This window comes from Lampris incognitus, chromosome 1, assembly GCF_029633865.1.
Source record: "Lampris incognitus isolate fLamInc1 chromosome 1, fLamInc1.hap2, whole genome shotgun sequence".
Taxonomy (NCBI): domain Eukaryota; kingdom Metazoa; phylum Chordata; class Actinopteri; order Lampriformes; family Lampridae; genus Lampris; species Lampris incognitus.
The window spans coordinates 29942279-29955130 of record NC_079211.1 but is presented as its reverse complement, the minus strand read 5'-3'; the positions used below and the strand labels follow the sequence as shown (position 1 = coordinate 29955130).

The following is a 12852-nucleotide window of genomic DNA, read 5'->3' as shown; positions in this document are numbered from 1 at the left end:
GTTTGAGACCACTTAGGCCTAACCACAAACAAGATTCATCTTTAGTCATTTAAAAAAAACAATTAGGGCGTCCGGGTGGCATGGCAGTCTATTCCGTTGCCTACTAACATGGGGATCGGTGGTTCGAATCCCCACGTTACATCCGGCTTGGTCGGGCATCTCTACAGACACAATTGGTCATGTCTGCAGGTGGGAAGCCGGACGTAGGTATGTGTCCTGGTCGCTGCACTAGCACCTCCTCTGGTTGGTTGGGGCGCCTGTTCGGGGGGGGGGGGGCAGTGTGATCCTCCCACGCGCTACGTCCCCCTGGTTGAAACTCCGCACTGTCAACTGAAAAGAAGCAGCTGGAGACTCCACATGTATCGGAGGAGGCATGTAGTAGTCTGCAGCCCTCCCTGGATCGGCAGAGGGGGTGGAGCAGCAACCGGGACGGCTTGGAAGAATGGGGTAATTGGCTGGATACAATTGGGGAGAAAAAGGGGGGAAAAAACAAAACAATTAATCGTGATATTTTTTCCCCCCCAAGATAACTTTAAAAAAGCATTGTTGCAAAATACATTCAGGATTTTAAGACTGAATCAACACAAAGTTGTTGTCATCACTTCAGGGCTTCTGTAATACTTCTGGCTGCATTATTCCAGACTGTCAAAAACGAATAGGATTTCTGTTTCCCAATTACAAATCGTTTCCTTTAAAGTTGCTTGAGGAAATATTTTAATGGTTGAATATTACCTTTAACTGCTATTAGCATTGAAAAGATTTCCCCAAACCCCAATGAAATTTTTTTAAAAAAAAACTAGATTGCTGAGCACATCCTGCGCTTTCCACAAAATCATAACTGGCACACAGGAAGTGATGAATTTTACATATTTATAGACTAGCACTTATCTAACATGTATGCTATATTTATGCAATTTAAATTTGAATTTATTACTTTTGATTTTGGTTAGTTATACACAAATGAAAAAAATATAAGAAGTTATAGTGTTAGAAACCATGATCTACAATTGTTTTTCTTGACAATTTACGATTGTTTTCAATGGAGTCCTGTTCAGAATGACCCCTACAATGAACAGGATTCCATTCAACATTTCAGCAAACCTCTTAAGGATTTTTTTATGACAGTTGAAATATGAGATTATGATTCTTATAATGTAATATCAGCCAATTTCTCCTTTGATTCTCTCAAAAAAAAAAGAAAAAAAAAGAAAAAAAAGACATGCATGTTAGGGTTAATACTCCTGTCTGTGCCCCTGACCGAGGCATGGGAAGACAAACTGGAGTTGGGCCCCGGGTGCTGCTCGGCGGCTGCCCACTGCTCCTAGCTACACAGCTAGGATGAGTTAAATGCAGAGCGTAATTTCCCTACAGGGATCAATACAGTATATCAAAATAAAAAAATACATCACAGAAAGTTGAATCCGTTCATCTGGACATAACATTTATTGAGTAACTCAATAAATGTTGTGTCCAGAGGAACGGATTCAACTTTCTGCGGTTTTCTTACCTGAATTATTGAGCATGCATAAACACAAAAACTGTAGAGTAAAATAACTCCAACTCCAAAATGTCATTGTGTTACAGTGTTCTTTGAGGGGACTTTCCCTGTACAGTGAAACTACTTACAATTTTATATGGTTATAGATAGGAACATTGTGAGTACAAATTCAATTGCACTTCTCAGGAAACCTATTATGGAAACGGTTTTATCACATTAAGACTTACGTCAGACGTTCCACAAAACGTATTTAATATATAATCTACTCATATATTTTCATAATGTGTGTGTGTGTGTTAGTTAGTGTAGATAGCGGGACCGAAAACTAAAGCACTTATGATCCTAATTCTTTTTGGAGGTAGGTATTGTTCCAGAGAGTACGGGAAAAATCCCAGAAAATTAAAATTATGCATAATTATGCATAAATATGCAAAATATGCATTTTTCTAAAAATGGCTAAAAACCACCTTTCTCGGCATTTCAGATGATTCTGAGCATCTTTGATTTTTTCACCTATATAACTTTTTTTCTGGGACTTAGAAATGTTTTGGTATTATGCAAAATATGCATTTTTGCAAAAATGCACTTATGATCCTAATTTTTTTTTTGGAGGTGGTAGGTATTGTTCAAGAAAGTACGGGAAAAATCCCAGAAAATTAAAATTATGCATAATTATGCATAAATATGCAAAATATGCATTTTTCTAAAAATGGCTAAAAACCACTTTTCTCGGCATTTCAGATGATTCTGAGCATTTGGGGGGAGGGAGTTGGAGTGGGGGGGGGGTTTAGGGGCAGGGGCAAGGCGGTTAGCTGGCAGGATGAAGAGGAGGGAGATTTAGATGGGTGGATAACCAAACCGCTACATTGTAGTGGGGTTCTTCTAGTGTGTATTATAATGTCGTTTTACGGGAGCAGCCAAAAGTAGTAGTAGCAGTAGATAATGTCGTTTTAATTTGCTATAAAAAATGTTACAAGGGTGTCCGGGTAGCATAGTGGTCTATTCCACTGCCTAACAACACGGCGATCTCTGGTTCGGATTCCATTGCTACCTCCAGCTTGGTCGGGGGTCTCTACAGACACAACTGGCTGTGTCTGCAGGTGGGAAGCCAGATGTGGGTATGTGTCCTGGTTGCTGCACTAGCGCCTTCTCTAGTCGGTGGGGGCGCCTGTTCAGGGGGGAGGGGGAACTACGGTGAATAGCATGATCCTCTCATGCTCTACGTCCCCCTGGCGAAACTCCTCACTGTCAGGTGAAAAGAAGCGGCTGGCGACCCCACATGTATCGGAGGAGGCATATGGTAGTCTGCAGCCCTACCCGGATCAGCTGAGGGGGTGGAGCAGCAACCAGGACGGTCCAGAAGAGTGGGGTGATTAGCTGGATACAATTGGAGAGAAAAAGGGAGAGAAAAAAAAAAAATTAAAAAAAAAGTGAGAAAAGCTTGCTGAATTGCTAGTCACCCTTTTTGGCCGCTCCAAGCACCTTACTTATTTACTTACTTAAAACGCGTGTGTGAATTATAAAATTATATATTTTTTTATAAAATTATAATTTTTTTATAACATGAAACTATAATATGTCCATGTCACCTCCCGTGCTCTGCATAAATACGTAAAGTAGAAAATATAGCGGTATTGTAGGGAGAACTCCTTATACGTATGTTTATATCAACAATCTACTTTAAAATATATATTTACTAACAAACTAAGTGTGGATGTGTGTTACAAAGGTGCCGTTTCTGTCACTGCCTACAACCACGACTGCCATTTCCCTGCTAGTACCATGGATGTATTGCCTGATGACGGACCGAATCATGGCAGCCCATTCATTCCAATGAGAGTTTTTCACAGTGCAAATTGGCTGGTATGGACTCAGTGGCCACCCAAGTCATGTGACGCCATGGGACCCAAAAATAAATTTCCCTATCGAGATACACGGGGGGAAAAGGCTTAGAAAACTTTGAAATAGTTTTTTCTGGGGATCCCAAAAGTGCAAAATCAACTATTTGAATGATCAAGTCCGTTATTTTAGCGAACCACTTCTCTTTGTGAATATGCACTGTACACTGGAAACACAGAGGTTGTGTTATTCTGGCTGTGTGAGAGCACAGGCTTTTTCTATTTTGCTTTATTTTCTCTGCTGAAGAAATAGCTTGCTTGCAAGCTAAAGTTAACCAAGGTTGCCGTTGTTAATTAGGTTAGATGCGCATAATGTTAAATTAGCCCTAATTTGCAGTTCCACCCAGGCCAGAGGTGCTGTGCATATGTAATTAAAGATGAGTTTATTGACAAGCCCAGTTGATGGCTGTCCCACTGTAAATAGTGTGGCCTGACAGAAGATGCTTCAGATGACTTAAGTGTTTACACAAGAACAAAACACTTCTGCTTATCAAAGCGCACTATTTAGATATCAGAATTTTATTTACAATTTAATTTACAATTGCAATTTCATTTAGCAGATGTTCTTATCCAAAGCGACGTACAACTGAAAGTTGAGTTAAGACAACACAAGCAAAGACTTAGTCAGGAGACAACAACACAAGTAAGTGCCAAAAAACTAGGTTCAAGCCTGATAGGACATAGGTGTCAACAGGCAGTGCACAAAGGCAATGCATAGGGTGCATAGAGGCTTTTTTTTAATACCCTCAGGTGTGGAGAAAATGAGAGAGAGAGAAGGTTGGATGATGTAGGGATAGTGAATCAGGAAGTTCAGTGGATTAACAAGGAGGAACTGAGGGCAGCTATGAAGAAGATGAAGAGTGGAAAGGCAGTTGGTCCTGATGACATACCTGTGGAGGCATAGAGATGTTTAGGAGATGGCAGTGGAGTTTTTAACTAGATTGTTTAACACAATCTTGGAAAGTGAGAGGATGCCTGAGGAGTGGAGAAGAAGCATACTGGTACCGATGTTCAAGAACAAGGGCGATGTGCAGAACTGTAGCAACTACAGAGGTATAAAGGTTATCAGCCACAGCATGAAGATTTGAGAAAGAGTAATAGAAGCTAGGTTAAGAGGAGAGGTGATGATCAGCGAGCAGCAGTATGGTTTCATGCCACGCGATGTTAGTTTTGAGAATGTTGATCGGGAAGTATGGAGAAGGTCAGAAAGAGTTGCATTGTGTCTTTGTAGATTTAGAGAAAGCATACGACAGGGTGCCAAGAGAGGAGGTGTGGTATTGTATGAAGAAGTCGGGAGTTGCAGAGAAGTATGTAGGAGTGGTGCAGGATACGTATGAGGGAAGTGTGACAATGGTGAGGCTTGTGGTTGGAATGACAGATGGGTTCAAGGTGGAGGTGGGATTACGTCAAGGATCAGCTCTGAGCCCTTTCTTGTTTGCAATGGTGATGGACAGGTTGACGGACAAGATCAGGCAGGAGTCTCCATGGACGATGATGTTTGCGGATGACATTGTGATCTGTACCGAGAGTAGGGTGCAGGTTGAGGAGAGCCTGGAGAGGTGGAGGTATGCACTGGAGAGAAGAGGAATGAAAGTCAGTAGGAGCAAGATGGAATACCTATGCGTGAATGAGAGAGAGGACAGTGGAATGGTCAGGATGCAAGGAGTGGATGTGACAAAGGCATTTGAGTTTAAATACTTTGGGTCAACTGTCCAAAGTAACGGGGAGTGCAGTAGAGAGGTGAAGAAGAGAGTGCAGGCAGGGTGGAGTGGGTGGAGAAGAGTGTCAGGAGTGATTTGCAACAGAAGGGTACCAGCAAGAGTTAAAGGGAAGGTTTACAAGATGGTTGTGAGACCAGCTATGTTATATGGTTTGGAGACAGTGGCACTGACGAAAAGACAGGAGGCAGAGCTGGAGGTGGCAGAGCTGAAGATGCTAAGATTTTCACTGGGAGTAACGAAGAAGGACAGGATTAGGAATGATTATATTAGAGGGACCACTCAGGTTGGATGGTTTGGAGACAAAGCAAGAGCAAGAGAGGCAAGATTGAGATGGCTTGGACATGTGTGGAGGAGAGATGCTGGGTATATTGGGAGAGGGATACTGAATATGGAGCTGCCAGGAAAGAGGACAAGAGGAAGGCCAAAGAGAAGGTTTATGGATGTGGTGAGGGAAGGCAAGCAGGTGGCTGGTGTGACAGAGGAAGACGCAGAAGACAGAAAGAAATGGAAACGGATGATCCGCTGTGGCGACCCCTAACGGGAGCAGCCGAAAGTAGTAGTAGTAGTAGTAGGTGTGGAGGTGTTCGAGAAAGAGCTGGGTATTTAGCTTCTTCTTAAAGATGGAGAGGGACTCAGCGGGTTGAACGGAGTTTGGTAACTCATTCCACCACCGGAGAACTACAGAAGAGAAGAGTCTGGCCAGTGACTTAGGGCCCCGCTGTGACAGAAGTGCCAGGCGCCTTTCATTCGCACAGCGTAGTGAGTGGGACTGAGTGTAGACCTGAATGAGGGAGTTCAGGTAGGCGGGAGCCGTTTTAGTTGCCGTTTTATAAGCAAGCATCAAGGTTTTGAATTTGTTGCATGCAGCAACTGGGAGCCAGTGGAGGGATATGAACAGCGGAGTGACATGTGCTGTTTTGGGTTGGTGGAAGACCAAACATGCCACCACATTCTGGATCATTTGCAGAGGTTTGAAAGTAAATGCAGGGAGACCTGCCAGTAAGTAGTTGCAGTAGTCAATACATGATATTACAAGAGCCTGTACCAGGAGTTGTGCTGCATGCTCAGACAGGTAGGGTCTAATTTTCCTGATGTTGTACAGGGCAAATCAGCATGAGCGAGTAATCGAGGCCACATGAACCTTAAAGGTTAGCTTGTCATCAATAATGACACTGAGGTTTCGGGCAGACTTTGTGGGGATGAGTTGGGTTGATCCAAGCTGGATCATTTATTAGAATTTTATCAGCAACTGCAAATACAGAAAATGGCAATAAAACCAGTGTGAATTTCAAGACACAGTGCTCAAGCTTCAACGCAAAACACCTTGATTTTACATCTGCTATAAATGCAAATATCCCTGAAGCTCATACATCTTACCTGCCACAACTTTTCCTGCAATTTCATATTTGTGCCTGAATTCCAACTCTCACTCAAAAACCATGCAGTTGCACTCACGGTCACTGACCAATTTCAGATTACAATTTCACACACTCCACAGTCACACCCACACCTACAACAAGCAACCATTAATTCAATCAGGAGTCATAAACTCAGTCTTCCTATCTTTATTCATTATCAAGACTTGCACTTACCTGCACCAGGAAGATGATAAGGAAGTAGAAGTTGGCAATTCTTCTAAACTGCTCAAACAGGTTCTTTGGCAGAAAGTTCCACACTGTGTACTGTGGGGAGGAAAACAAAAATGAGAATGGAAGCCATTAAATGACAGAGAGAAGCAACTAGAGGAACCTACTAAAGCTTGTTATGAGATCCAGTCATGTTGTGCCATCCTTATTCCGACATGATGTTTTCGAGTCATTTCAAGGCAGGGGAGGTTAGAGAGAGGCAGTGTTAAGGGGAAAGGGATTGGTTGCACTCAATACTCACCTGCTCTTGCATGTGTGTGTAGGGGGCTAGGGGGGGGTGGAGGGGAAGTTAAACAGGAAAGGCGACTTCAATAGCTTGCTGCCTCTCTGATCTGTCTCCGGCCCAGGGAGCCAGCCCCTCAGGGGTTCACAGGTATCCCATCGATTTGGATTAGGGACTTATCTGGGTTTTTTTGTTTTTTTGTTTTTTTTTTCAGCTACACCTGAATGGAGAGCCGATTAGCTTATCAACTTAGCAGCAGATCTGTTTCCTGCCCCCACACCTTCCCCATTTGCTTTCTTTTTTTAAGTGTCCATAGCTGCTGTTACTCTAATAGCTGAAGTGACACTTTTATCTGCCAAATCCCCAGGAGACAGCCGAACAATACCCTGGTGGTAACTTACACCACACTACAACACACTGGTGTGAAAACGCACAAGCAAACACAAACACACACACACAAACGCACACATGCATGCATGCACGCACGCACAGAGGCAGTGAGAGAGACATGAACCCCTCACAGCAGTGAGGCAATGTTTACGAAGAGAAAAATCTGAGCATGGGGAGACAGAGTTTAGAAGCAACGTTAGCAGCATGGCCACAGAGAAAAGAGTGAGCATGTAATGAGGGGGAAAAGAAAAGGAGGGGGGTTGAGATAACAGCATGTGATTGTGTGTACATGTATGATGGTGCAGTGCTGGGGAGGTAAGGAGGAGATCGGTGGCTGGAGAGAGGCATGGCAACAGGGTGATGGAAGGCATGGGGAAGGAAGAGCATAAACACTACAGGCCAAGGTAATTAAAGACTGTTTACACTGACACACTGGAAAGACCCAACTGACTGGCCCTGTCCTCATTGGGCCCCTTTGCACTAAAATAAATCCCATTGCCTTCCTCCGCTCATGCCGGTTTCCTTTTCCACTCATCAAATGTACTCCTTCGTACCCAAAACCCAGGCAACATGGCTCTTGCTCCAACCCCTATCAGGGTTGTGGTGGGGGGACTGAATTGCCCATGGTAGCAGTACATTATTATCAGCCATGTATTTCAGTTCCACTCACGGTGCTCTCCTTACAGACAAATAGGAGGGAAGACAAGCCCCAGGAGATGCAGTAGGAGGAGGAATAGAGATAAAGAAGGTGACAAACAGGTGGACTCAGAGCTACACAAGGGTACGGTTTGAATTCAAAGAGTCAGATGAGATTGGGGAAATGTGAGAAGAGGTGGGAAGGACAGTTAAAGAAATGTACTTGGAGGTGCTAAGAGAATCAGACACCAGTTTATGGCATTTCTATGCTGTAGCCGGTCAGGCACTGATAGCCCAACGGTGCTTGTGCATGCATGTGTGTGTTTCTTACCTTAGAGGACACTATCCTGTTATCACAGAACTTAGGTGGAATGAAAGCCTCAGTGACTGGACAAGGCTGGTGGCCAACGTAGATAGTCCTGCTGTCAACTCTTCTCTCATCGCCACCAAGCTGGAAAGAGATGAGCGAGACAAGAGAGGAGAGAGAGAGAGAAGAGAGGAGAGAGGGAGGTGATAAGGAAGGAGATGGATAATTTGATTTCAGCAAGAGTGCACTTTTAGTTATAGGGGCAGAGGTTAGAAATGGAGGCCAGTATCAGCTTGGAAGCAGCTCAATCTCATGAACCAGCAAAAGAAAAGTTTTCAACAGTGTGCATCATATGCCAGAAAAGTCATTACTTAGAGCAAAACTAATATTTGACCTTCCATCTCAAACGCATGGGGGGGAGGGGGTAGGAAGTGAGAGGTTGCAGGAAAAATCAATGAGAACAATGGTGTTATTTTGACTGGTGGATTGTTATTTCAGGTGCAGCAACTTCAATCTGATCATGAAAGACTCATTGCAGCCTTAAAAAAGTGATCTGGTTTGATGGGGCCTAAATTCTACCCTGTGAGGGATGGGGGTCAAGTAGTGAACAATTACAATGTCCACTGAGGTGCAGAGAAATAGGCAAGCCTCAAAAGAGCTCCACTGGAAAGCTGTTGAACACAAACCAATCTTTCATGGAGAGGACAAAGACAAGTATGACGAGGCTCAATGGGCATAAATGGCAAGTGTGAATGGTCTATAATGAGTTTCATTTCTTCTCTCCAAGGTAGACAGTCATTGATGATTAGCCCATAATAGATGTGTTCTGCCAGCAAGGATAAAACTGGGCTCAGATTTATGAGGCAGTTATTGAGTCTTGATAGAGACAGCAGGATGGGTAGGATCGGATGTGCACATGTGTGAATATACACACGCCAAAGCCTAAACTCATGTCTAATACAAAGGAGACCTCTGAGACATGGGGGGCAGCCAAAGACATTGTCTGTTCCTCATCAACACAAGGTGGCCAAGACATTCCTCTTCCTTAAAAGGCAGAGACAGGGTGATTCACAGAGCAGGGAGAAGAAAGTTTGGGTCTATTTACTAGCTACTTAACTCCATACAAACTTGACTTGTCTAACTGTAAAGGGCCATATGTGCAGCTAGATTACGGCCCTAAGAAGGCAGTGAGGCATTGAGAGGAAACCCACTAAAGGCCAAAGCCCTCAGTGATTCAGGGTGAGGGTAAGCTTAGTAGTGAAGTTACTGAACATCATCATTCTCTCCTTTAGCCCCCCCCCACACACACACATTTTGTGCATTTCTCAGAGAACACTTGGCTTTGCGTTCAGTGGCCATTCAGTTTGCTTCCACACACACACACACACACACACACACACACACGAGGCCAAACAGCTTGATGCTTTGGTTGGACAGCCACAGCATGAGAACCATCAACACAAAAGTAACAAGGCAGATATTCCTGATCTGATGAGCTTGAGCTTCATTGCCTTTTCTGCTTTTGCATCAGATCATTTCTTATCCCCATTCTCCTCCTCCTTCTTAGAGGAACAGAGAAGAGCTGAGAAGAGTGATTCTGGTCCCATCTCTTTATGTGGATTTCCATGCTTTCAGCTCCTCTATTGTCTGACAGTCAGCAACACCCCACCCAAGTGTGCACCCATCCCTTAGGGCCTGACCCCTAAATGCAGTAGTGCTCGCTGGTAAAGAACATGTTGTGCTGCCATTACTGTGCCTGTAAATTATTAAGGCTATGCAGGCAGGGAATCTGGTGGATCTGACACAGTCCCAGCATCAGCCAAATGGAGGAACAAAATCCTGTCAGGAGTCCATGGACAGCTGAACCTGGACCAGTGCCAGGGAACGTGTGAATAAAGGCCACCTGGACACTGAGCCATCCGTGGTCTGTCTCCAACAACAGAGATCAATGTACAGCTTCAGACACTTGAGATTCTAATTAATGCATAGGGAGGGAAAAAGAAAGAAACATAGCCTACATAACTCAAACTTATGCAATCATTTGCGTCTCATTAACAACTGAAGATGGGGAATAATTTCTTTAGAGAAAGGCCAAATTCCTCAGCTAAAATTCTGACTGTTTTCTCTCTGGTCCTGGCCGACGAGAGGAAGCCAACAGGCAGCTAAGCTTACATAATGCTCCGTCATGCATGAGCTGCAGTGTTCACACCTCAGTGTGAGTGTCAAACCTGCCATCCACTACCCACTCGACACACACCGTCACTTCTTCAGCAGGACCGTCCCGGTGGACCCGGCTGCCAGAAGATGAAGGACAGAAGAGAGTGAAGGGAAGTACAACAATTGGATCCGAAGACGTGAGTACACCCAGGTTTTCCATATCAAACAACAGCTTGGCCCCCAGGAGAAGCCAAAGCCAAAAATGTGCCTCTGGACTATGCTTGTTCATCTCCTCCAATAAGATGCTACTTTCCATGACGGGCAACCACACAGCTGAAAATTTAATTTACAAATTTAATACAAGCATTCCAAATTTTCAACAGTGCAAATAGGATAGAGTTGAAATTACAACAAAGGTATAGTACCTGAAATAGCATTAAGAGCAAATGCAGCAACAGACAAAAAGATCAGAAAAAAGCAACAAGCTCCTGCAGACAAAGCAGACTTCCCAGTCCAAATAAGAAACAATTTACATAACAAATTAGCCACGAGTCAAAGGACGCACAAAGGGCCCTGGCTTGGACTTTTGAATGAAAAGCCAGGCAGACACCAGGATAGCTGGATAGCTTACGCTACAGCCAAACTTCCATGCAAACCTCTGTCTCTCTGAGACTTGTCAAACACAAGAAATGTGTTTCTGCAATGTAGCCCCGAGATCACAAGCCAGCTAGGTAAACACAGGTTGACCTTTATTTAGACCTTAACCTGATACTTAAAACCAATAAAACTTAGCACTAGCCAGCTCTGGGCACTCACGTGAATTTTCAACCGATGTCCACACAGTAGTACACATTGGCCTAAACTGTGGCTGAAAATTAGATTAAGTTTTTTAAAAAAGGAAGCAGTAAGTCCATATCACTGGGTGCATAGGATAAGAGCATAACTACTGACTAGCCATTGATTTAGTAGGAAATTCACTATAAAAAAATGAGGGTCGGACCACAGGACCCCCAATTCATTTCTGAATCGCTACATGATGGCAATGCTCATCTCCAAAACTGTGAGCTCGCAGCCATACAAGAAGAAATGCTAATTTAAAGAAGAAGGAGGATTGATTGCATTATCTTTGCCTTATTGTCAAAAGGTCAAGAAATGCCATTCAAATCCAATAATGTTAAGACAGTAAAGCTAGAAGTGGCCAACAGTCGAGTGCCAGCATGTCAGTGCTTAACAGTAGATGCGTGCAGTACTGAAATGCATTCGCTACAATAGGCGGATGGAGATCAATAAAGCAAACATCCAATGCTCAATTGAGCTGAGATGCAATTACTCTGTCAGAAGTAAACGATGCATTAGAAAATTGACTGAGCTCGAAACTTTACATTAGATTATGGTCTAAATGAAATTATGCACACATTGTAAAATGAGCACAGGCTTGGGCAGGGGGAAAATGGACTCCATTGAGAGCAGAGGAGATAAGGCTGCATTCAGCCAGCACAAAAGTCTGGATGATGACTTCCGTCTGATGACACAGTGTCCTGTCACACCATCTCACTATTCAGCAACCAATGCCGCCTAGTCACAATCTCCACACTGTCAGCTGAGATGACAACCAAAAAAACGAACACCCAACAGCCAATAGTCAGCTTTAAGTCAAATATCCTTGGCTCAGAAACAACAAGTGATGTCCCAGCTGTCTAATCGTCTGATCATATCAGGATGGTGACACGTCCGGAGGCATTAGAGTGGACTTAAAACGTCTTTGTCCGTATGATCACATAATACAAGGTATGAATGGGGCCAAGTAGTTTGGAATACTCCTGAAGAGCAGACAACCTCAACTCTAAGCCAATCACTGCCACAAACAAAATCTAACATGACCTCCCAGGAGTGCTTCCAGTATGGGGGTTCACTGCAATACAAAAGCACATAAATACAAAAAAGAAAAAAAAGAAAAAGAAAAATGACACTGAATTTCCACTTGATAGGTTGCCTTATAATATTATAATAACATTTTATTTCAGTAGCCTTCAAAACTGCACATCTTTATTACTTTAAAAAGTCTGCCAAAGCATTCTGACCTATACACGTTTCTCAAGTGTGGACAACAGTTCGCTGTTGTGCTGGTTATCAGGACTGCTCTGTGGTACACAATGGCTTTTGGATCCCTGCATCCCAAGTTGACAAGCGTGGGACTAAACCTTAAATAATGTGAGGAGGAGAAGGCAGAAGAATATATATGAAAGTGGGTGCTCATAGTGGGTGGCACAGTGGTTAGCGCAGTTACCTCACAGCAAGAAGGTCCTGGGTTCGAGCCCCAGGGTAGTCCAACCCTGGGGGTCATACCAGGTCATCCTCTGTGTGGAGTTTGCATGA

General features: G+C 43.7%; 1 protein-coding gene across 1 annotated transcript in view; it reads right to left on the bottom strand.

Moving 5' to 3' along the window:
• The window catches only part of atp11c (ATPase phospholipid transporting 11C), an 82568-nt gene that overhangs the window by 47354 nt on the left and 22362 nt on the right, over positions 1 to 12852 (bottom strand). Inside the window, exons 2-3 of the mRNA XM_056283855.1 lie at positions 8344 to 8463; positions 6710 to 6799 (exon numbers count right to left, since the gene is read on the bottom strand). Of these exons, the coding sequence (XP_056139830.1) occupies positions 6710 to 6799; positions 8344 to 8463 (210 nt within the window). The remainder of the gene's footprint in view (positions 1 to 6709; positions 6800 to 8343; positions 8464 to 12852) is intronic.